The sequence below is a fragment of the Planococcus citri genome, chromosome 2 (assembly GCF_950023065.1).
Source record: "Planococcus citri chromosome 2, ihPlaCitr1.1, whole genome shotgun sequence".
NCBI lineage: Eukaryota > Metazoa > Arthropoda > Insecta > Hemiptera > Pseudococcidae > Planococcus > Planococcus citri.
In genome coordinates this window covers 20,727,593-20,754,611 of record NC_088678.1, presented here as the reverse complement: position 1 = coordinate 20,754,611, position 27,019 = coordinate 20,727,593, and the positions used below count along the sequence as shown (strand labels likewise).

General features: G+C 36.7%; 1 protein-coding gene across 2 annotated transcripts in view; it reads right to left on the bottom strand.

Moving 5' to 3' along the window:
- The window catches only part of 14-3-3zeta (tyrosine 3-monooxygenase/tryptophan 5-monooxygenase activation protein zeta), a 91,378-nt gene that overhangs the window by 51,600 nt on the left and 12,759 nt on the right, over window positions 1-27,019 (bottom strand). For both annotated transcript variants that reach the window (XM_065348948.1, XM_065348949.1), the window contains one exon: window positions 9,310-9,631. In XM_065348948.1, coding sequence (XP_065205020.1) covers window positions 9,310-9,609 — 300 coding nt within the window. In that variant the 5' untranslated portion in view covers window positions 9,610-9,631. The remainder of the gene's footprint in view (window positions 1-9,309; window positions 9,632-27,019) is intronic.

The following is a 27,019-nucleotide window of genomic DNA, read 5'->3' as shown; positions in this document are numbered from 1 at the left end:
GTAAGACCGGTGTGATGTGAAAATAGCGAGAAAGTTTCGACGATGTAATTGTCTGCAGCACAAAAGAAGGAGAAAAAAAAGTAAGGTTATACTTTTTCCCTAAAAGAAATGGCATATGGTCGGATGTACGATTTTTCTTTCTCCGGGGAAATGAAGGCGAAGAAACGGAAATTCGTGGTGTTGGGATTAGTCGCAGGTAAAGTACAAGAATAAAGAAGGGTTTCATTGGATGGTTTGTTACGTTATATTGCATCGTATTGGATAACGATGTAGGTGATGTGATAAGAGAGGAAGGTACGCCGAGTGAAGAGGGCAGGTGGAGACTTATGATTAATATTTATGAAAGGTGTATCTGTATAGGTATTATTTACACTGGCGAATACGTTTTATAGTCTATCCGGTGTATGTCTGCGCGGAATAGCGATGACGAAACCATGTCGAAGATAGCGAGAGCCGCGAACTTTGATGCGAGCGGGGGGGGGGGGGGTGGAGCGTAGAAAACCTTCCGATGGCCATCGGTCAAGTCGTAAGAAGATCGCTATTGCCATGATGATTGTCATCGTAATCGTCAAATCGTGTCTACGAGCGCAGCATCGTCAATTAGCCAGGGCAGAGAACAGGATGCAGGATGTTTCCGTGCGGACTTCGCTGCTCTGATCGAAATTACAAGTATTGATTATTGAGGATTTCATTGATGCAGATATCGAAAATTGAATCAGTTCCGTTCCAAGTCGAATAAATTGATGCAACGTTCGATAATCGAATGAGAATCAAAAAAAATTGGGCAAAAAAAAAGAAACGAGAATTTAGCTCGATCGATTTTTTTAAAAATACGCCAGATACGACGTGAATGATGCTGGCAGAACGTGCGAAATTACGTTGTAGCAGGTGTTCGGTGTTCTTCTATACGGCCGAATTGAAGGAAGAAGACGTAAAGTGACTGATAGCCGAGCTGATACAGGCAGTCGAAGAGAGGTCAACTTTTACGGCGCAATTTTTCAACCAACTTTACGCGCATAAGTATTATCGCGTCGTCGACGGATTTGAATTTTCGTACAAACTTGAGAAAAAAAATTATCGACGATTGAATAAAGCGAGACAAATTGGAAAATTTATGGTTGTACTCGTAAGTTGCGTCGGCTTATTTGGTTATGACTTTTTAGTCATCTGTTTATGTAGTATGCGATTTGAATTTGAGCTGTGACGAAGTGAATGCTAATTGTTTCGAGGAACAAATTGACGTTAAGTAGTAAACAGAACACCTCACACAGTACGATTAGTCATTACGTATTATGTATACGTAGTAGAACACGATTAGAGCGCCAAACACGATACAAACATGACGTTAGTTGAATGACACGAATTCTGGAAATTCATCAAAAAAAAACAATCGAATGATCGATCGATATTAGTAGCTTGAAAACCTCGTGGATCCCCCCCTCCCCGGTCACCTCTCCATTCAAGTAAAATATTCCAAACAGGGAACAATTTTTCGGAATTCCTTGCAAAATTTCAACTCATTTTCATACATCACACGGAATTTTTATTTACAAAGACACCAGAAAATCTCATTGGTACCCAATTTAGGGCTCAAAATTTTTCAAAAATTCTCAAAAAAAATTTTCGACGAAAAATTTGACTTTCTTGCAAAATTTCAACCCATTTTGATAGGTCACATGACACTTTTTCAAAGACACCACAACATCATTACCCAATTCTGAGCTCAAAATTTTTCAAAAATCTTCAAAACAATTTTCGACGAAATATTTGAATTTCTCGCAAAATTTCAACCCATTTTGATAGGTCACAAGGCACTTTTTCAAAGGCACCAAAAAATCACTACCCAATTCTGAGTTCAAAATTTTTCAAAAATCCTCAAAAAAATTTTCGACGAAATATTTGAATTTTTCGCGAAATTTCAACCCATTTTGATAGGTCACATGACACTTTTTCAAAGACACCAAAAAATCGTTACATCATTGTAGGCTGAAAATTTTTCAAAAATTCCTCAAAAAAATTTCAACTAATAATAATTTGAAATTTGTTTGCGAAATTTCAACTCATTTTGATAAGATTACACGAAAATTGTTCAAAGACGCCAAAAAATCATATCCCAATTCTGGGCTCAAAATTTTTCAAAAATGCTCAAAAAAATTTTCGACAAAATATTTGAATTTTTCGCGAAATTTCAACCCATTTTGATAGGTCACATGACACTTTTTCAAAGACACCAAAAAATCACTACCCAATTCTGAGTTCAAAATTTTTCAAAAATCCTCAAAAAAATTTTCGACGAAATATTTGAATTTTTCGCGAAATTTCAACCCATTTTGATAGGTCACATGACACTTTTTCAAAGACACCAAAAAATCGTTACATCATTGTAGGCTGAAAATTTTTCAAAAATTCCTCAAAAAAATGTCAACTAATAATAATTTGAAATTTGTTTGCGAAATTTCAACTCATTTTGATAGATTACACGAAAATTGTTCAAAGACGCCAAAAAATCATATCCCAATTCTGGGCTCAAAATTTTTCAAAAATGCTCAAAAAAATTTTCGACAAAATATTTGATTTTCTTGCTGAATTTCAACTCATTTTGATGGGTCACATGGCACTTTTTCAAAAACACCAAAAAAATCACAACCCAATTTTGTCCTCGAAATTTATCAAAAATTAAATGCTCAAAAAACATTTTCGACGAAAAATTTTAGGATTTATCGCAAAATTTCAACCTATTTCTAAAAAAAAAAATAATTTTTGAAATAATTTCACAACAGTTGAATTATACTCGACATTATAGGGGGGGGGGACTTTCTTCTCATTCACGTCCTCAAACATCTGTAAAAACCTCATTCTCTCAAATTTCTCAATCTTTCGATCGATCAACGCTAAAACAGCACCAGCTGTACGCAGCAATTTCCCAACTAAATGAGAAAAAAATTTTCCCTTTTTTTTTCAACTCTCGTCCCCGCGTCCTCCACATTCTTCATCTTCATTCAACTAAACCTCATTATTTTTTCAAAACTATCGTTTCTTCCAGTTTTTCTTTTCTTCTCGAAAGATAAATCATCCCGAATGAAACAATAGTTATTAACACGCGAAATGAAACAAAAGAATAGAATTCGTTCAAGAATAAGGGGGAAAAAAGTTGGAAGAAAATATTATTCGATCTTTTTTTGTTGACCACCCTATCTATGTACTATCTGGTTTCTGCGGTTGCTCCTGCTGTAACTTAAAATTTCTAAAATAAAAAATGGCGATGCCATCTTCGCTTTTGTTCGCGTGTCCATTTTTCTTTCTTCGTTTCCTTCCTGCCTTCGTCACTATCTCTCGAGACATTTTTTTCATCTTGTGTTTTTTCGCCATCACTAGAATCGTTGCAATGGGGTTTAATTTTGGTCGAAATTTGTCATTTTCAGCTTTCGAGCTGTAGAACTTCTCAAGTCCCTTTTCCCTTCATCACTGCGCTGCTGCTCCTAATCAACTCGTATAAAATGCAATACATAACGAGGATATCACTCGAAAGCTCACCTCAAATTAAATACAATCACATAACAAACCCGCGGCCTTTATCCAAGTTACAAATACACACAAACGCCTTTTCACCTCACATGTACACATAAGGTTTACGCCTCGGTGCCCTATGAAGGAAGGGATCACAGAGCACCACGAAGTACATACAAGAAGCAGGGAAACAACCTCGTTTACACCGCAAACACACCGAACGACACATCACCGACCACATATCATCTTGTAAAACACGAGTTAAGTAAACCACCAGAGAATCCAACTCTACACACGTTGCATCGATCGATTTTTCCGTGCTTTTTCCGGCGACGACGACGATGGCGGCGTCCTAAACCAATCTATAGGTATTTCAACTTTTCAGGTTGCAATTCTCTTCCTTTATTTACTTTTCCTGTCTCCGGTCTCTCTCTATCTTTTCTGTACCTACTCCAGACACTCGTATTTTCTTCAAACAAAAAAAATACCAAAGAGAGAAGCGCGTTCGGTTCGCGATACTCCACCAATCAACCATCAACATGGCAAACAAACTCGTAAAATATTCCATTCGCGAAAGAATAAAAAAAACACAGAAAGAAAGAAGAAAAATGACAGAAAAAACAACCAGGAACATTTCTTCAATGAAGACGACAGCGATATAAACTCTCCCTTCAGTCCCTTCTCTCGTTTCTTTCTCCTTTCTAAAAATTTACATCGTGCTCGCGACCAACAAAAACAAAACCAAAAAAAAACCTAAAAAGTACGATACGAAGCCAAGGAAAAAATGCATCTCGTATTATTTTTTTCGTCGAATATAACTGTAACGAGTTATGAGTACTCGAAAGTATCTCGATATCGCGTCCTCGTCCTCGTCTATACAGAATTCCACTGCATCTCTGTATACTTTACCTGACTCTAGCTTCCACTACCGCTCCCCTTGCCCAGCTACGAGGCACTTAAAACAGTTACGATGCACATTCGCGCATCACTAATCATCGTCATCGCTGCTCGAGTCGACACACAACGTATTCTCTCTTTTTTTTTTTTTGGTCGATATTCCGCTATTTTATGTATTGTTCTCTTCATCTCTCTCGTCGTCTCTTCGCCTACATCGAGCTGCGCTGACAGATACCGTAATATACGTACTACTGCATGGACATCGGCGACGACGACGACGAAGACGGCTTGGCTTGGTTGGCTCGATCATCGACGAGTTGCAAACCACTCTCTTATGACCAGCAAAAAAAAAACCATCACATAGAAAAATATTGCACGCTTTAACCGGAGAAATACAGCAGCGGAAAAAACCGCGGAATATTATCGACATTAGGTATAGGTACTATTATTCGCAAATTGATGAACCACCGCGAACAGTTGATGAAAAAATTGGACGAAAACACCGCCAAGATGATGAAGAGAGAGAGAGAGAGAAAACAGAAAAGAGGAACAATTGAACAGCAATTAATGCAGAAATCAGGGCCTTGGTAGGTTGTTGATACCATCGAACAAAAGAAATCCTAAACGATACCAAGCAAGGGTGGGGGGAGGAGGAAGTGGGTCAAAATTTACTCACTCGAACCAGAAAAAAAAATACAAAAATACAAAAAATTTGAAATTCGAAATTTCAAAACGAGAAAACTAACGAGAAATTTCAAAGTTTGATTTGAAAAACTGCATCATTTTTCGCAATTCTGACCAAAAAGCAACACTTTCTCACAATTTGGGCAAAAATGAAAAATGTTGTTGAAATTTGTACCGTTCGCGAACGACTCCTTCGATCGTATGAATCATTCAACAGACTGATGAAGAAGACTGTCGGTGACAGAACAAGAGAACGTCTAAGACGTGACCAAAATGCAATATGGCTCCTCTAGTCGTTCGCGAACGGTTCGATTTTTTAAATGAGTAATATACTCAATAAAACGAATCAGTCGTTCTTGAATGATTCGTTCGAATAAATAAAGGGAAAATCACCATAAGAACTGTCATTAAACAGGAAAATGAACAAAAAAAAAAACCTCAAAAAAACCACTTCATACCCACGACTTGGGCCGTTCGCGAACGATTCTTTCGACCATTTGAATCACTCATATACTGATGAAAACCACTTCTGGGATGGGAACATGAAAATGAAGCAAAATGAAATCAAATAAGTATGACAATTCTGATTTCAGATCGTATACAACTCTGATGAAAATACATCAGTCGTTCGTGAATGATTTGTTCGAATAAATTGAACGCTTATGAAAATCGTTTTGCACTCAATACTTGAACGTTCGCGAACGATTCCTTTGACCATATTATGAGTCTTTTTAATTGCTGACAAGAAAGACTTTCAGCTGAAGTACAGAACCATATTATGTAAATGACACAAAATATGTACGTCAATTCCAGCGGTTCGCAAACGAATCGCGTTTCAAATAGGACCGCATTTTTCTCCGATTGGACGAACCGGTCGTTCGTGAACGACTCTTTCGAATAGATAGAACATCGCGGCGCACGCGAAAAAAGACCTATCATCCAGAGTCCAGAGTATACTGAGAGTATACACGAGAGAAAAATAAGAACGACAAAATCCATCGAAAATTAGAACCGTTCGCGATTGTTCGAAGATGAAATACGTCTTTTCTGGTCGTACACGAACGATTTGATCGTGAAAATTTACCATTTTTCTGAATAGAACACGAAAATCGTTCGCGAATGATTCGTTCGAATAAATAGAACGCCGAGCCACGCCTAAAAACGTAAAAAAGGAACAATCGCCAAGAGTTCGTACGACAGAAACAAAAATTATTTTAAAAATCAGAACCGTTCGCGAACGATTCTGTTGAACGAATGAATCAATCCACATGCAGATGATTATCAACTTCCGAGGAAGAATAGAACCGAAATGAAATATGCAATTTCTGATCACTGATCAGTCACGAACGATTCGATTATAAAATTTGATCGTTTTCTCAAATGAAACAAATATCAATCGTTCGCGAACGATTCTGTTGAACGAATGAATCGTTCTACATGCCGATAAGATTGAAATTCCGAGAAAAAATACAGCCGAAATAAAATATGTCATTTCTGATCGGTCACGAACGATTCGATAATAAAATTCGACCATTTTCTCAAATGAAGCAAATACCAGTCGTTCGCGAATGATTCTTTTGTATAAATAGAACGTCGAGTCATACCTCAACAAGAAAAAAAAAATCACCAAGGAGTCGACATAAAACTTGAAAGGAAAAACAAGAGCAAAATGGACTTCAAAAATCAAAACCGTTCGCGAACGATTCTGTTGAACGAATGAATCGTTTCACATACCAAAAAGAATCAAATTCCGAGGAAGAATAGAACAGAAATGAGAAATGAAATTATGTCGTTTCTGATCAGCCACGAACCATTCGATTACAAAATTGGACGATTTTCTCAAATGAAACACGAAACGAATACCAGTCGTTCGCGAATGATTCGTTCAGATGAATAGAACGTCGAGTCATACCTCAAACACATGGAAAAAAAAATCACGAAGAGTTTACATGAAAGAAAAATCAAGAGCAAAAATGACTTCGAAAATCAGAACCGTTCGCGAACGATTCTGTTGAACGAATGAATCGTTTCACATACCGATAAGAATCAACTACCGAGGAAGAATAGAACCGAAAGGATGCCTTTTCTAATCGTTCGCGAACGATTTGATCATAAAATTTGGTGTTTTTCTCAAATGAAATATATATTCGAATCAGTCGTTCGCAAACGATTCGTTCGGATAAATACATAGAACGTCGAATCGAATTTCAAGAAAAAAATCACCAAGAGTGGACATTATGAAGAAAAACAACAGCAAAAATTACTTCAAAAATCAAAACCGTTCGCGAACGAATCGTTCCACATACCGATCAGAATCAACTTCCAAAGAACGAATAGAACCTCGTTCAAAGATCGTTCATGAACGATTCGATCGCCAAATTTGGTCATTTTCATTACCAGAACATATCTATCGTTCGTGAATGATTCGTTCAAGTGAATCGAACGTTTATGCACACTGCATGAAAAACCAATCGTCAAAAACTACCACGTAAGGGAAACTCCTACGAAAATGTCCCAAAAAAATCAATTTTCTATACCCACTGGTCAGTCGTTCGCGAACGATTCTTACAAAAAATTGAAAACCAACTGCCAGGTTCTTACCTTCTTACACCATCCATACGAAAACGTAAGCTTCCAAATTGATACTCTAAAAAAAGCTACTTCGATACACCAATGATTCACTCTATAAAAATTTATCGATCAGACATACACAATCGAATCATTTCTTTGTTCGAGTCGAGACATTCGACAACGCGAAAATAACGTACCTACAGTACAGAAATATCCCGTTAAATAATTTGACCTTCCTGATCTTGAAAAAAAATCAATGTTACCGATATCGCTTCCTATTTTTTCCGACCAATCGGTCGGCGAAATGTTTATAAGAACACTTTTATTTTATGGGCTAACAACATCATTATCATAGCAGCATCGCATCTGGTCGATGCGGCCATCTCTAAAAATAAATATCTGCATGACATTTTCTCGTTTGTTATCTCGGCTTCCTCGTACTCGTATGTACTTCAACGCTGCTCGTACTTGTATTTATAAAAAGTTCGCCAATGTACTACATATTTAATAAAATGTACAGCTGTACTGTACACGCACACGTAATTATATCGCATAGTAAACCGCCACACACTACCACCCCATAATGTGTATAAAAATATGCATTTATTTTCACGCCCCGTTTTTTTTCAAACAAGAACACACCGAGAGTGAAATGAAAAGAATGCATTATTTCAGCTCAAGTGAGCTCAATTTGTTCGCGCATTTCTGGGTCTCGCCAAATATAAAAAAATTTCTATCCGCCATTATCAGAAATTCTTCCGCGAAATTTCGATAAGTAAGGAGTATACGCATCAACAAAAAATAACACACTCGGTATTATAAATCCATATCTACAATTCTACATCTCTCTACCAACAGTTTACTCTCTCCATCGGGTGCCAAATTCCCATCATAATTCACTCTTACACGTACGTATTTTTCAATCTACGATCACAGAAGATCACCTCTCTCTGCTTCCATCTCGTCATCTCTTCCTTCTCTTCTCCACAGAATCGTCGACGAACGAAAAAAATTCATCTTCGAGCTACCGGCCGGTGCGGTTCGCGACTCGCGATTGCTCCAATGACTCATACACACTCACACACTAATATCACATCCGATAACGTGTCGGCGGTATAAATTTTCTCAAGGATACGCAATCTACACACACACACAGCTCCCGAGTACCTCGCAGTATTCTCTGAATCACATTTCGTCGAGTTCTCTGCGCAATTCCGACAATTTTTTTCCACTCGTTAGTCGTAGAATAGACTTTTACGAATACACATCGCATGTACATAGATGTGTCAAGAACTTCGACTTATCTTTCGAAAGAAGAAAAAATTCAAATTCGATACAATAGTACACGTAGTAATACGTAAGCAAATATGAGTCATATTGGCCTAGCTGCTTGTACAAAGCTTCTGATAAAAATTTCTAAATTCAAATATTACAGTACTCGAAAACTTTCTCAACATTTCTACCGCGTTCCTTTGACAGCGAATTTCGATATTCCCCCTCCCCCTCTTCCCAAATTGAAAATCAATCCAATTTTTGAGTAAATTCTCCAATATTTTGACGGAGGAAAGAATCATCCTTCCTCTACACACAGAAACGAAAAAAGAATTATGTAAGTACTAAAAACAGAAAAAAACTCAAAAACAAACTTACCAAAACGTCGTAACAAATATCCCTTAATTCTTTCTCGACTTTTTCCCTGTATTCTCTGGCCATTTGCTGTTTCCGTTCTGATCCTTCTGTTTTTTGTTCGATTGAGGATATCACTCGCCATGACGATCGTCTGGCGCCGACCACGTTCTTATAAGCTACGGATAGCAAATTTCGTTCCTCGTTCGAAAGCTCGACGCCGGTTTCTGTAACAGCTTTCATCGCCGATGCCATGTCATCGTACCTTTCCGCCTGTTCGGCTAGTTTTGCGCGCTGCACTAACTCTTCTTTGTCTACTGACATTTGTACTTAAAATTTAATTTATCTGCCAATCAAAAAAGAAACAAAACAAAAAAAACGCCATTAAAAATCAACTTCGAATGCAACGTTACACGTTTTATTACAGCGTAAGTTATATCTATCTACAAGTATAATAGTAATAATAGCCGAGATCTAGATGTACGAGTAATTCAATATGTTCAACAACTCTAATACACGTAATAACGATGATAATTACGCGAACAAATAACACGTGGGTAGCGTATTTATGGTTTCGAGGCATTATATCGACAGATCGAGGGGGAAGAGGGGAGTATTAAAAGCGGGAAATGAGGTCATTATACCACCAGAATGATTGATCGTTTTCAATTTTTCACAATGTCGCAGCCCAAAATGATCAGGGTCACTCCATATCGAGTCAACGAGCTTTTTAAACTCAACTTTTGGTGTATTTTTCACGCGAATAAATCTCGACGAGGAGATGAAAAATTATGCTAACTGCAAGTTTCAAAGTGCATTGGAAGAGAAGATAGAGGGTATTCAAAGTTTTGAGGAAAATGGGATATTGTAAAGTTCAAACGGGGTCAACTTGAAAACTAAGTGGGTGGTACAAATTTTACAAAATTTGGAATTTTGACCAGTTTATTGGCCCGTAGAATCGCTTTTTGGAGTTGTGGTGAAGAATCAGCGTTGTTGCCACCTTTTTAAGCACCAAAAATTAGCTAGCAAAGTTAGAAAATTATATTTCTTCAACGCGTCCTGTCCATGCCCAAAAATTTTGAAAAAAATTACTCCCAAGTACAACTTTTTATGCAGATTATTCATTAACATGATTATCAAAAAATTAAGAAAACTTTTTTCGTAATCTCGATTCAAAAAATTCTCCAAATTACGAGAAAAATATACATGTGACCTCTCTCAAAAAAGGTATGTACCTGCATAAGTCGGATTTCTGAAAATCGAGTTCTTACGTTTTCAAACACTAGAGACTGCCATCTTTCGAATGAGACCAATCCCAGTCACCTGACTCACGCAAACTTATAGGAATGTGAACTTCGAATATCAAAAAAGTTCATTTTTTTATTGGGTCAAAATGTCAAAAAAAAAGAAAAAAAATACGATCAAGTCAATTCAGTTTAAAAATATGATTTTAAAATAAAATTTATAAAATTTTTCATCAAATTGATTAAAAAAAAAAAAAAAAACAATAAGAATCTTTTTAAAAAAATCAAAAAAATGATTTTTTGAAAAAATTAATGAATTTCAAGTTAATTTTGGTTTAAAATTATATTTTGAAATAAAATTCATCAAAATTTTCGTTAAATTGGTAAAAAAAAAAAATGAAAAAGTAACAATAAAAATCCTGAATAAAATTAAAAAATTGAGTGTAGGTATTTTTTTTACTTTTTGAATTTTAAGTTGATTTTAGTTAAATGGTGAAAAAAAATGATAATATAATAATAAAAGTCTTAAATAAAATCAAAAAATTGATTTTTTTGAAAAAACTGGGTGTAGGTATTTTTTTTACTTTTTCAATTTCAAATTGATCTTAATTAAAAATTATAATTTTCCATCAATTTAAAATTGAATCTACCAAAATTTTGATCAAATTGATAAAAAAGAGAAAAAACGAGCAATAGCCTTGAAAATAATTTCAAAAAATCAATTTTTTTAATGAGATTAATTTTTCTAGATTTGGCTAAAAAAAACCATTTCTCGACCTGAATTCACATTTCTGCCTCTAACTGAAAAACCTATTTTCCGACTTGTGGCCACCTTACGCTTGAGAGATCACACATTTTTTTTCTCAGACCCCCCTCTCCCCCCCGAACTCTCCAATACTTTATTCAACGTCGCCAAAATATACACACTTTTTCCAAGAAGGCACAATAAATGGTATACGAGATTCGGAGGGGAAAGGAGGGAGGTGATGCAATTCAATGATGACCAATTATACACGTGAAGAGTACCTTTTCCTTTCATCTTTCGATGAAAATGCCAACTCGAGTATTCGACATTTTATGACTGATCAGACCAAATTTTCAAGTCACTTATCCCTTTTTTAATTTTTCTCGACACCCCCTCCCCCCTTCAAAAAACGTTTTACCGGTTCGAAACACGATTTCCCTCACACAACGTCCCATCCTTTCGAACCACCTCCGATCACTATACACTTTCATCCTCTGATAATTCTTCGATTTTATTGGCGATTCTTCAAAAATTTCACGAGCAATTAGCTACTCGCGTGCCAGCATTCGGCTAATAAATTTTTCTGAGAATTGGCCAAAAATTGAAAAACCGATACCGCCGGCTGCAGAATTCGGATCTAACGACCAAACCGCGTGTAATTTCGACACAAATGTACTCCAACGACGATCAATATCATACCACGTCACGTCACAGGCGACTTGAAGAATCGCATTTGCAGCCGTCAGGTATAAATACACTCAGCATTCGAGTTCTCAGGAGAACGAAAGTTAATTTTATAACCATCATCACTGGCTGCAGATGCGAAACATTCGCAATTTCTACGCGAGAATTGTGCGAATGCAAGATACTCAAAAAAGCGTGTACATAATTTTCGAATTCCACTGCTGAATTCGTTCGACTAATAATTTTTATCTAAATTCGAGTATTTTTTCACCATGCTCGGTAATACTGTCTCTGAACCGAATTTGCAGCCGTCAGGTATAAATACACTCAGCATTCGAGTTCTCAGGAGAACGAAAGTTAATTTTATAACCATCATCACTGGCTGCAGATTCGCATTTCTGGCGAGAATTGCGAACACGGGATGCTCAAAAAAGCGTATAATTTTCAAATTCCATCAAACACCGATTCGTTCGACTATTTTCGACCAATTTTTATCCAAATTCGAGTACTTTTTTCCAGCATGCTCGTAATACTATCTCTGAACCGAATCGACTCGGTGCCTCGTTGATCACCAATCATCGTCATCACCGCACCTCTTCAACATTTCATTAAAAATATCACGTAGGAGGAACAAATTCATAAACTCTGTGTTTCTCTGCAGCATCAAAAAAAAACTACACCTATACCTGGACCCGAAGACCGGTTCTTTTCGCGAGTGTGTCCCGCGTGCTCCATCAGACCATCTTCCCTCTTCTCCTCTCTAAAATAATTTCAATAATAGCGAGCAAAGCTACACCCAAAAATGAACACCGAAGATGTGTAGGCAAATTAGCTCTTGAAGAATTTTCATACCAAATACTCGGACAACATCTTTCACAGATACATGAATATGTACGTATCTCTATCTACTTATCATTGTTATGCATTAAAAAAAAAAAAAAAAAAAACACGTGTAAATTACACCATCTGGGTAAAATCGTGCCGCTGGTCGATTATCTTCACGTACTTGACCAAAAAGTAGCCACTTATGGACATCTGTTTGCATTCTTTCGAGTCATTTTCTATCACAACCACGCGCATTCCCCATCTTTCAACATTAAAATAGAGGTTCTGGCACAGCAGAAACGATCGGTAAAAGGGCAAAAGAGGTACAGAAAAATCGAACCCTCGACTCAATTTCAATCAGGTACTAAAACAAAACCTCTACCATGCCTCCTCCCTTCGCTCTCTTTTCCTTTCCATCATCATTTTGCTCACGATAGACTACCAGTTCATTTATTATTCCATTATTGACGACGACCAATTGCAAAACAATTCTAATCACCAATGTACCTCAGTAATACAGAAATCACAAACGCCATTCGTGTACATTCGTCGCTCCAGCTACAATAACGTCCCTCTCCCACCTCTTCAAGGACTCGTGAGTTACTCATCAAAAAATTTCTAATCTAATTCACTACCTACAATATGACACTCGATTCTAAAGGCATTATTTATTTACTCGTACTATACTATACTATACACTATACAGTCATTGCAGCGAGGGAAAAAAATCATTTTATGGTATTTATATTTATAGCAGGTACCTCTACCTACACAATATGGCATAAGCGCGTGCTCAGAGAACTCTCGAGTCTCGAAACGTTGCTATGCAAAACATCGACGGAAAATCAACCCTCTGGGATCTCCTCTCCCTCGTACCTGCTCCTCATTCGTCAAATCGTCGTTTCGTTTGTTTATCCTGCTCAATTGAATTTTCGACTCGTGTACACACATATAAGGCGAAGAATTGCCATAGCCGCGTACTATTTACTGCTCTCGACTGAACGAGCATTTTCTCTACGTACCCTGCCATCGCGCATCGTCTCTTTTGAGAAGACGCACGTACGATAAGTAATGTCTCTGAGGCTATTTACACAACATATATACAGACATACCTAGCGGTGAACGCAGACAGACATCGTTGTTCCCTTCGCCATCGCCACCTTGTTCGATTTTTTTTTTCTCTATTCGTACTTGTGTACGTACTTTTCAAAATCCTCGGTACTCGTCTGCCACACTTTGAGAGAATCGATTTGCTCTTTTTCTACAGTGTTTTCCGATCGAAAACCGTGATTCGAATAAGAACTTATGTACGTGTCTGTCTTCCCTTCAACGACACTTCGGGGGTGGGAGGGGGGGCGAAATTCTGATGGAAAATAATAGCAAACTTCATCCGATTTGTCGTCTTTGTAGGGAAATTTTACAAAAAAAACACGTCAATTTTTTTCCCTTCATTTTTAGTCACTTTTTTCAAATTAGGACTGCAAAATTACTCTCTGGAGTTCTTCTTGATGAAGTCTGACCAAAACAATCACGATTATTTTGAAACATTAGCGCAAAAAAAGGACCTCGTCACAATGTCTATAAAAAGCAGCTATATTTTTTCCAGTTATTTCGGAGAAAAATCAGCAATTTTCAACAATTTTAGCAAGAAAACGAGATTTTTCGGCAATTTTAAAACATTTGAGGCAAACACTTTTGACCAGAAAAAAAAAAGAATTTTTCCAATTTCGAGCAAAGCTGTTGACAGGAAAAGCAGAATTTTTTGACTTTATTGACAAAAAAGAGATTTTTATAGACATTTTGGGCGAAAAATCAAACTTTGACACTTTTGACAAGAAAAGTACAATTTAGATTTTTTTCAAAAAAAAGAAAAATTTCAAGACATTTTGAGCGAAAAATCAGATTTTTGACACAATCTTGGTAAGGAAAAAACGATTTCTTGAAATTTTTAGCATAAAAGCAGGATTATTTTTTAGACAAAACATTTTAGGACATTTGTGACGAAAACAGCATTTTTTGACACTTTTGACAAAAGAAACCCCAGAATTTTTCTCAATTCAAGCAAAACTGTTAACAGAAACAGCAAAATTTTCAAACATTTTGGACAAAAAATTAGATTTCTCAAATTTCTGACACTTTTGGCAAAAAAAGTACGATTTCTTGACATTCACAGCGAAAAAAGTGATTTTTTTTTTAGCAATTACAACACAGAATAATTTCTAGACATTTTTTTGCGAAAAATCTGATTTTAGACACTTTTGGCAAGGAAAGAACGATTTCTTGAAATTTTTAGCAAAAAAGCAGGAGTATTTTTACCAATTCTGACAAAAAAATTGACATTGTCGACAGCAAGTCCAACAGATAAAATTTTAGGACATTTGTGACGAAAACAGCATATTTTCTGACACTTTTGACAAAAGATAACCCAGAATTTTCCTCAATTCGAGCAAAACTGTTGAATGAAAAAAAAAATTTCAATCAGATTTCTGACACTTTTAGCAAGAAAAGAACGATTTCTTGACATTTACAGCAAAAAAGCGGAATTATTTTTGGCAGTTTTATCCAAAAAAAAGCAAGATTTTCTTTGATTTATTGTGGTCAATTTTTTCTAGCATTTTCAACAAAAAAAAGCACAAAAATATTGAAAATTTTCTGACAAATCAGTACGATTTCTGCACATTTTAGACAAACCAACAACATTTTTCGACTGCGTACTTTTTGATTAATTTATGAAAAAAACAAGCTTTTGGACATTTCTGCGTCTGTCACTTTTGGCTTCAAACAAGCAAGACTTCTCGACGGTTTTGTCAAAAAAATCAATATTTTTCTGACAACTTTGGCAAAAAGTTGAATGTTTGAAAATTCTTGGCAAAATAGGAACATTTTTAGACACTTTTGGCCAAAAAAAAACGGTTTTTTGTACATTTCTGGCAAAAAAAAAAAAATTCAAACCACTTTCATTTTGAAATGTGGCTGCCAAACTTTTCAGAAATTGGAAAACCAACTTGAAAAATTTTCAGTAACGCAATCATATTTTTTGAATTTTTTCAAACCCCAGAATCAACACGGAAATTTCCATTTTTCTACCTCCATGACTTGAAATTTTGCGACTGGCAACTAAAACAATTTGAATTTCTCGAGTGGAAAATATCTCAAATTTGAACATATGCTCAAAAATTTTTTTTTGCACAGATTGCAAGAGAACTTTGATTTTCTAAAAATATTTTACCCCTCCCCCCTCCCCCCAAAAATTCCATTTCGAAAAACTTCGAATCCCAGAATATTGATGCCAACCTGTCACTCAAAAAAATCCTCAAAATTCTTGATCAACCTCATGATGTACAAAAAGAGTGGGGAGGGTGAGACTGAACTGAACTTATCAAATTTTGAATTCATTCATCCAGGACAGAAATAATGTCCATCGTTCCATAATCCTAAGTTTGGTTTATTTCAAGAGAGCCAGTGTCGCTTCTTCAATTTGACACGAGCTCTTTGCTCACATTTCTTTCCAATATGATACCTAATTAGGTACATCAAAAGCCATCCTACACAGAACTTTCAATTTTGTCCATTATAGGATACATAAATATCTAATTAGATACCTACAAAGTTTGTTTGCATTAGCCTCTCAATATTCCTCTCACTCAACCCCTCCTCCTCCTCCTCCTCCTCCACCATTCAATCGATCACTACCATAACCCATCCCTATGGCTTTCAGCAACAACTAAGTATACACAGGCAATAAGTTAATTTCGCTTCGATATGCAAAAACACACCGCATAAACGAAATTATAACGACGAGAACAACAAACAAATAATCTAATTGGAGTTTAATTTTCGTCGATGTCGATAATTCAGTTCACAAAACCAGCAACGATAACAAAAACAACGCGCAATATCTCAATTCATCGGCCGACGATACTCGTATTTCCGCAAAAGGAAAGGAAAACCACCCAGCTTCGAATCATCGACCGTGTTTATACAATTCCTTTTACTCCTGCACGTCTCAAAACACAGGTAAAAAGGTAGAGTATACAACAAACAACAGGCCAACACCCGCAGCTTTTCCGCCTCCGAGTGAACTTTTCATGCGCGCCAAAAAAAGGCCGAGACGAAAAGGCGGAGGAGGCGTCGGTCGCCGCAACCCAGATAAAAAGACCCCAGCCTATGCCTGTTTTCCAACAACGATTCTCTGGCTTTTCCATCTCTCGAGACCTTACCCTTCGCCGTGTCGATCCCATCGTCGGGTAGATAATTTTACAAAAACTTTCCACACGCCGTAGCTGAGCTTGAAGGCAACAATTAGGTACAACATTCGGTACATCTGCGTAGAATAAACCAAGATACCTTTACATGAGCGAATGAAGACATTTCAAATAATTATTTCAACGCATATTCGCACGAGCATCTACACGTGGAAAAATAGTATAATCACGAGCAACACGAGCGTTTAAAATTTTGAAATTTTCATCTCTCAATTTTTCCCCCTCCCTGTCGTTATTTTTGAGCCTTTTTCGCGTTCTCACTACTCTCTTGGGTTTCATCTACGCGCACGCATTTTACCAAAATTAATCCTACTTCGCGAGAGCTTAATTTCTACAATAGCTTTGCCTCTGCTTCGCGTTGCTATGTTAATTTTCACCATCTAGGCTCGTTATTCAAAACGATGCAGATAGGTAGGTAGTGAAATTTTCCATCATTATTTTCACAAAAACAAAGCCAGCGAAAAAATTTTGCTATTCTGTTCATCCGTTCCAGGCCCATTCATTATATCATTTTTCATACCCTGACCTTTCAAAGGTACCTGATCTCATATTTCATTATTATATCAGTGGAAAATTTTATGGACATCGAGAAATAAAATACTCCGAATTTTTACCCAACATTATTCGCCAAATCTCCTTCAAAGTTATTTGGAAAATTTCAAGAATTTTTTTTCGTCAATTTTTTTTAAAAAAAGGATCTTTATTCGAAGTAAAGTCTGATTCAATTTTTCCCATGAAAATACTAACATACACGAAGAAACTAAATTCTCGAAAAACGTCGAATCGTGTACAATTTAATTTTTAAAAAAACTTCAACCATTTTATTCTCTAACAACCGAGATTCCACGAGTCAAAAATTCAAAATTTCCATCTCAAAACACACCTGCAAGCATACCCTTGAGAAAACTCGACAACTTACCCCCGAAAAAGTTACACATAACCTTGAAATGAACTCACCATATCGTCGTACTCTTCGTTTTTCATACTTTCGAGCGAATAAGAAACCCAGAGAGGAAAAAAAGCAGCAAGCACGCGACCCTCCTATGGAAAATGATTCGAAGACTCGTCGAATCAAATCGACGCAAAAAATACAACATATCGCCAACTTCGTCCAACAGAAACCCGAAAGTTCTTTCAATCGTATACGATACATCGTTGAAATATTCTTCAATTTTTTTCCTTCTAATTTTCTTTACCCTATGTTATTTTTTTTCTTGCCCGTTTTTATACGTAAAAGTCCAGCGCGTGCGACGGAATTTTCCTTTGTTATAAAAAATACAAACGCACGATTTGCTAAAATAACAAAACAACGAATAAAGCGATGCGAGGGTTAATCCAGCTCCACGCCGCCGCTTCATCTTGCTCGCTTTCAATTTTCCGCCTTCTTTACGTAAACCTTTAGTAGAGTTATATTTTTGATTTATTTCGTACCTTATTTTCTTTCTTTCTTTCTCTCGACCGCTCGTTCACCTACTCTGCTCTGCTCCTTCCTATACACCTTTCTTAGCACATCTTTTCGTGTAGTTTTGCTCGAAAATTCTCATTTTTTCCCCTGCTTTATAAACGAAACATGTTTTTTTTTTCGGGGGTTGTTAAAAAAAAATAACACACAACATACCACTCATCAGCCCATCTCATTATACTGAATTTCTTCGAGGCTTGTTTTCTGTGCCTCGTTCTATCTCTGAGAGCCCCCTCCCTCCCCCTCCACCCTCATCAAAAGCAGCGTATTTCAGATCCTAATACACCTACATAAAACCATGTTTTTTTTCGATTTTTTTCTCTTGAATAAACAAAACATGAGGAACGCAGACAATTATTCGCGAATTTTCCTTCTCATCGCAACCAGAAGGAAATTTAATTTCATCTCAAATGGCGCAGACATTCTTTTTCTGAAAGTTGGGGAGAAAAATTGAATACTTAGGAACACAGTATAGTGTCAATTTTTTGAGAAAAATAGCCAGGAACTTGACAAACTTTTTCGAGTTTTCGAACTGGGTCCACGTTGAATCTCAAATACCATTTTTTGAAACTAGGTCATTTTTTCCCAAACAGGTTGGGTAGGTGCTATACCTACTATAGCGAAAATAACGTGATTTTTTTTTGAAAATTCCCTCTCTTTGAGGGTACTTGTACATTTTATGAGTGACTCTTCAACTCGAAATGAATACCTCTGCTTAATTCCACCTTCAAGGATCTTACTAATGGAATAAAATGAAAAACTCCAGAAAATTGAGTTTTCATTTTTCGCTCGATTTTGATTAAATGACAGAGAGGGGGGGGAGATAAAACTTAAATTTTTCGTAGTATTGTCACTTCAGCCCTCGTTCTCACAATTCTAGTTTCAGAAACATGAGCGAAGTTCTTTTTATTATATGATTGATGAAGAAAATTCTAGAAATTCGCCTGGGTAGACAACTGAGGGGGGGGAGGAGGAGGGATGAAATGGGGAATTTTTCGAAGCATAGTCCCCTCAGTCCCCTCGTTCCAACAATTCTAGCTTCGTAAACCCAAGATTATAATTGTATTTTTCATCAAAATATGTCACGTCGAAAGTACTTACTGCGATAGTTCTTCGAAGACCGTGTCAATTGCAGAAATACAAAAATTGACATTTTTTTGAACTATTCCGAAAAAATGGACATTTTTTTTGAACAATTCCGAAAAAAATGGACATATTTTGACATTTTTGACAATTCTGACAAAATGGATATTTTTAGACAACTTTGACAAAAAAATAACATTTGTTTGACAATTTCGACAAAATGGGCATTTTTTCGACAATTTTGACAGAAATTGACATCTTTTGACAATTTAGACAAAAATGGACATTTTTTCAACAGTTTTAACAGAAATGGACCTTTTTCACAATTCTGACAAAAAATGACATTTTTTTTGACAGTTACGACAACAATAGACATTTTTTGGCAATTTTCACAAAATGGACATTTTCTCAACAGTTTTAACAAAAATGGACCTTTTTGAAAATTCTGACAAACATGAACCTTTTTTCGACAATTTTGACAGAAATGGACATTTTTTTGACAATTTTGACAAAAATGTACACTTTTAGGACAATTATGGCAAAAATGGCCATTTTTTGGACAATTCTGAAAAAATAAACATTTTTTGGACAACTCTGACCAAAATGAGAATTTTTTTTGACAATTCTGACAGAATGAACATTTTTAGACAACTTTGACAAAAATGAACTTTTTTTTGACTTTTGACAATTTCGACAAAAATTGACATTTTTTCAACAGTTTTAACAAAAATGGACCTTTTTGAAAATTCTGACAAAAGTAGACATTTTTTGACAATTTTGACAAAAATGGACATTTTCCAACAGTTTTGACAAAAATAGACATGTTTTGACGATTTTGACCAAAATGGACATTTTCTTGACAATTTGGACAAAATAGACATTTTTAGGCAACTTTGACAAAAATGAAATTTTTTTGGCAATTTTGACAAAAAAGGGCACTTTTTCAACACTTTAACAAGAGTGGCCCTTTTCGACAATTCTGACAAAAATGGGCATTTTTTTGACAATTCTGACAAAATAAAACATTTTTTGGACAGTGACAGAATGGACATTTTTTTGACAATTTTGACAAAAAGGGAAATTTTACAGACATTTTTGACACTAATGGACATTTTTAGACAACTTCGACAAAAATGAACATTTTTAGACAAATCTGACAAAAAAGGGCATTTTTTGACAATTATGGCAAAAATGGACATTTTTTTGACAATTCTGTCAAAACGGACATTTTTAGACAACTTTGACAATAATGGACATTTTCTGACAATTTTGACAAAAATGGACCACCTGTAAAAATTTCGAATTTTGCATATTGGTTTAATACTCAATGATTTTTTCGTAGCACAGGTGAAAAATTGAATGGAAGACGAGTAATTCACTCGAATGGTTTCTCTGCGGGTATCAAGTAGTAATTGCGAAATGGCGACGAGTGTGACGACCGAAGGAAAATTAATGAACGGTGTTCGTAATAACGATAATAAGTCGATTAGTGCGGTATCCCAGCGTGAAATGGTTATTGGCGGCTTCCCTGCTGCATTTTTTGTACACGTCAAACCTGAGTGAAGAAGAAGGCAGGAAAAGAAAGAGGAGTTCGAATGTGTGTATTTTTTTTCGGTGATAGCAATTTTTTCCGTATAGAGGTATTCGTATGTGTGTGAGTGAGGTGAGTACGTAGGTGGTGGTTATGGTGGTTCGGTTCAGTGTTATATGCGTGTCGTGAATATGGGTGACCTTGGCAAGTACCTCTGATTTTTTGGTTACGTAGAACGACTACTGTCGTGGTTACCACCGCCGCCATGGCATGGCATATGACCCAGAATTTTATAACGTATGTAATATGTACTGTACGCTGCATAAGTATAAGTAAGTATACTCGATTATTATTGTGTCGGTTTTCGAGTAATCTGTACCTACCTCTGGCTCTATCTATGTATTTACGTAGACCGTGTAAAAAATAGCGTAATTTGAAGAGATAAACGTTCCTACATGTAGTAGATACTACATGGGAGCACGTTGGATTAGAGGTTAGGGGCAAAGAGAGCAGCAGCGAAACCGATTAGCGGAGAGAATTTTTTTTCTTGCCTTCTTTATAATGAACTAAGGCCGAAAGTAACGTCACTTATTATGCTTTCGTTCGTGCACAGTTTTAATTATTAATTATAACCGAATGCCCGCCATCCCCTCGCCCTCCCTTCGTGGTGGTTTGTAAGTACCCATATACTTCGCTATAGGTACCTATCTACTTTTTGTACGTTGTTGTATTTTACTGGTGTTTGTGTTGTCGCGTGGTGATAATTTCGAGTCGAATCGAGTTGTTAACTTTGTTTTTTATGGGGCGATAAAATTACGCGAAAATGGGCGAATGTACGATACACGACGACGACGTCTTAAAAGTGGATGTAAACGATAACGATACGACTTCTGGAATAGGTCGGTTAATTGGCCCGATGATGAGGGATGAAGAAGACGTTTCGTCTCGTTTCTCGGAGGAGTTTCTTTTTCGAGGAAATATGAATAATAATCTGAGTACTCGAACCGTGAAATATTGACGTGGGAAGTACCCTGTTTCTATACCGAATCGAGATGAAAGAAATATATTTTAATTTAGTTTCGTTATAATTTTTCGATGGTTTTTTACTCCCTTTTAAACGACGATGATTTTCACCTCGTTGGAAGTTATCGCTCGCTTCGTTTTTTCTTGCGTGTAGGAGGATTCTGGCGAAACGAGTATTTTCGTTCGTTTGAAAGGTCGAGTCTCTGAGTGAGTGAGACGCGTCGTCGTAGTTTTAATTCTATATTAATTCGAATGCACAGTTTTCTTTATCAAAGTGGACGCTTATTTCGTGAAAATGAAAGATTGATAAGGTAATTTTTTCGAATTTTTCTCATTAATTAGTGACGAAAGTTGGACTTTTGATGGAGGAGGGGAGAGGAAGGGGGTTATTTGATATTTTTAAACGATGAGATAGAATTGCATTGAAAATTTGAAGCTTTCGGTTATGCATCCACATTAGGGCTAATTGCAAAACCAAGATGTCCGACAGTCCTGCAAGTCCTGTAGTTGTCTTGCTTTTTTCACTTTTCATCAAGAAGTCGTGCTTTTATTCAGTCAAGACTTCAAATTATCAAATTCATTTCTCAGGATGTCCAACGGTCCTTCCTATCCACAAGGTCAGGAAAAGTTTGTTTGTTTGCCTATGAGCCTTTCTTTTCAAAAAAGTCAGGAAAAATTCCTCCTTTTTGCCCGAAGGTCCTTTTTTCCGAATTTTCAAATAATAAAAATGTTGACCTGAAGAAATTTGTTTAGAAAGAATATCCTCCTGACCCAACAAAAAATTGACACATTTTGCTCTTATGTGTTGTTCTGTTTGTTGACCACCTCGTAGATAATCGAAATGAACTCAATTCTATGAAAATTTTTTGGAGATACTTATCAAATCTAAATAATTTCAGAAGGAAACTTTTCACCAGAATTTTGCAGCATAAGTAATCTGAAAAGGAAAAGTATCCTGTACCCCGAATTTTTTCAAACAATTCTGTCGAATCACGAAAATGACTACGAAAATTTTGGGGCACACGAATGACCTCCCCTTCCAAGTTGATCTTCAAGAGGAGCAAATCATTTCCCCTTATTCATCTCACACGAATTTTCAAATTTTATTTCTCTAGCTCAAACTCGCTGCAGAAAAAATTCGAAATATGTATTCAAGAAAGAATATTTAGTTTCCTTTGAAATTGTCCGAAGTTTATAAAAGAGAATAAAATGAGTTGTAAAAAAAAACCGAATAACGTGCAAAGAGGACATTTTTTTCTCTGATAAGCTTGTAATAGTATGCTTTCGAGTTCATTCAACTTGATGATGAAGAAGGGAGTCAGCTATGAGAAGGATAAAAGGCGGCATTTTTTGTTACAAGAGCGAGTGAGGAATCTCAAGTTTCAAGAGCCTCCTTTTCCTTCCTTTACAGTTCGAGAATATCCTCCCCCCACCACCCATCCGTTAGAACCGTTCACTTTTCACATTATACCTTTACCTACAAATCGAAGAAATCGTTCATAAACGCTCTCTTATAAATAAAAATCAAGCGCGCGCAAACACACCTAAAAAATTTGAATAGGCGCATTATTAGTCCGGAATTCCATCGCACGTTCTTCGGCGATCCATCGAATCCAAATCCACACACATTGTACAAATTACAGGAGGTCTACCTCTACACACACACACCACACGTCACATGACGCAATCACGCAGATACCACATACTACAATACGAGTACAATACGAACCAAAAATCATTATTAGCGCGTCGAAAGACCACAAAACGACGATAAAGATGAGCAATACGAGCATAGAAATTAAAAAAAAGAAAAAGGAATACCATCGGTGACGACAAAAGGCATATTCTAGCACCCAAATGATGGAACGCATCGCATACCACACAAAAAAGGTCATCGGTGGTGTGCAGTGCGGTGCGGGGCTGCGGACATCGAACGTCGGACAATTCGTACGTACGTATGCTCCGCTGCTAGCTACATTTTCCTCTCTCTCTCTTCTCTCCCCCTTCAGACACCCCCATAATAACCGACGCGATGGTTTTTCCGTCACGAAAAACCATCGCCGACCACCGACCGAAGTCCGTTCTGAAATGGCAACCGTACAGGGGGGAGGACAGGAGAACTGAGCATACAAAATGGAAAATCGTTCCCTGTACAATACTAGGTACATTATTATAAAAATAGTCGACGTGGTAGTATATTATTCTAAGCTTCGTGTTCGAATTGGCCTTTTTTTTCTTTTCTCTCTCTGTTTCTCCTTTCATTGCTTTCTCATTTTCTTTTTACACAATATGCTCGTTTCCTCTTTTTTTTGCTAGGTACTACCTTTTCCACCTACTTGTTTCCGGTTATCCGCCTACCATCAGGGTTTCCTCTCCTCGCGTTTTCCTTAGATCTGCGTTGGTTTTCTTTACTTATCATTATCAAAGCTTTAGAAAGCGGAAGAAACAATACTGTTTTTAAATTACATTCCCCCTGTTGGTCAGCGTTTCTAGAGAGTAAGAATTCTCGATTTCCATTCCAAGGTGTTTCAGGGTGTCTACCAGGTCGCGAAAGTTGCGAAAAAAGTCGCGATCTGATTTTGAAAAGATCGCGAAATTCGCGAAAAATCGTCTCGACTTTTTAAAAAACTTATCATTTTTCAATATATTTTTTTAAAATTTACTTTCCATTCCAAAGTGTTTCAGGGTGTCTTATCAGGTCGCGAAAGTTGCGAAAAAAGTCGCGATCTGATTTTGAAAAGATCGCGAAAGTCGCGAAAACGTCGCGATTTTTGAACATCAAATTTTGGTAGACACTCTGTATGGAACTCCATTTTTTTTTTTTTCGTTGAAAAATTGGTGAGAGGGAAGTGGTACTGAAATTTTGTTGGACACCCTGTATTTCTGAAACAGGTTCATCGAAATGTAAAAAAAAAGGCGGCTTCACGAGGGAGGGACACTGGGAAATCGGACCTGCACTATGACAACAACTCATCCATTTCCTGTTTTCCTCATCGTCGTCGTTTTGTTTCGTTGTTAGGTCTACTCAATTGCCATTGTAATCGTAATTACCACAGTTCATGTACGAGTGTACTTTTCCAAATCCCCCCTCCCTCTCTTTCTTCCGATTAGCTGGCGTAACGCCTCGAACCCCTCAACTAGTTCCGCTAATCATTTACACGGCTAATTTGCTTCGTAAAATATGTACCTAACCTACGCGTGTGTTTGTACATCGCATAACTATATTTAAAAATATATACAGAATACGTCAATAGGCATGTGCTATATGGTAGTAGATATTTGTACAATGAACACCACCAACAACACCGACTACGAGTACATACAACAGGCATGACATACACGAGGAACGATCTGCGACCATTCGTCACAATTACCAGGAAGATGATGGTAATTGATGGGAGATCGGGGTAGGGCTGAGGTGGAGAACAGGAACGAATGTGTACGAGAGTAAAGGATGTTGGCCAATTCATCGTCACAAATTGTTCACAACAGTAGGCTACATCCTTTCTCATTCGACTGGTTGGTTGATGCAAATGGTTCGATGATCATTTTTCCAGTAGTGGTTTTGCTGTGAATATTCACCCGATTTTAAGGAATTTCATGCCGCAAAAATTGAGAGAATACTTTTGATCAAATGTAGGTAATTTGCGTTCAATTTTTGGCCATAAGAACTACTTCGTGATGACTTTGATGACGTGGTAGACACCTCAACTTCGCGGAAACTTGCGTTAAAAACAGAAATTTTACCGCCATTTTGAGTATGAACGCAAAACTTTTGAAAATTTCGTTCAAACAATTCTCAGAAAAAAACAGGACTTTCTGACAATTTTGACGAATGGCGGGATTTTTGGCAATTCTGGGCAAAATAACGAGAATTTTTACTCATTTTAAGCAAAAAGCCAGACTTTGATAATTTCAGCAAAAAGTATGTTTTTTTTGTTGCAATAATTAGGCAAAAAAATACCCTTCGCAGTTTTCGTCAAAAAAAAAAAAAAAACGAAACTTTCTTGCAACTTTTTGCGGAAAAGCGAGTCTTTCGAGGAGTTTTCGGCAACAATGCAACTATTTTCAACAAATTTCTGCCAAAAAGCGAGTCTTCTTCGTAATCCGGGCTAGAAAATCAGCTGCATTTTGTTGCCTTTTTTCACCATTCGACATTCGAATGAAAAATCAGAAGCAAGAATATTAAAAAATTTGAAAAAAAAGTGATATGAACACATTTTCAAAATAGGATCTCAATACTTGTAAGAAAGGTGAAAAAATCAAAATTTTCAAAAATCTAGAGTGAAAAGACGCCCCTTTGAAGCTAATCTAGAAGCTCGAAAATTGAATAAAAATGAATGATTCTTTTCGATCTGACCCCTTCTGACCTCTCCTACCATGTTTAAAATGTACCCCCCCCCCCCAACCAGAAAACTGATAATCACATACGAATTGTTTCGATCAGATTTTCAAAACTGCTGAGGTCGAATGCCCATTCATTTTTTCAATACGGACCCCCCCCCCACCTCCACCCTTTCAGCCAGTCAATTTTGAGAAATACCTCAGAATAAAAATTTTCCGAAGCCAAAATTCAAGATTCACTAGTGCAAGGGTTACCAACACACAAACGATATGCCCGTATTCGACAAACAAATTTAAAATGTTCCAACTCGTCGTCGTTCAAAAGTCGAGATCGTATTGAAAAAGGTCGGCTTTGTAATAAAACAAGTCGGTCGCAATTACGGGTCACCATAAATTCAGCAACTCGTCTCGGTGAAATGTCAACACGACGAAAAATTGAAATAGAAAAAAACCTACATTCCCCACCTCCCACCTCGCAACATGCCTCTCTTTCGGCGCCTCCTGTCTACATTAACGAAAAATACACGA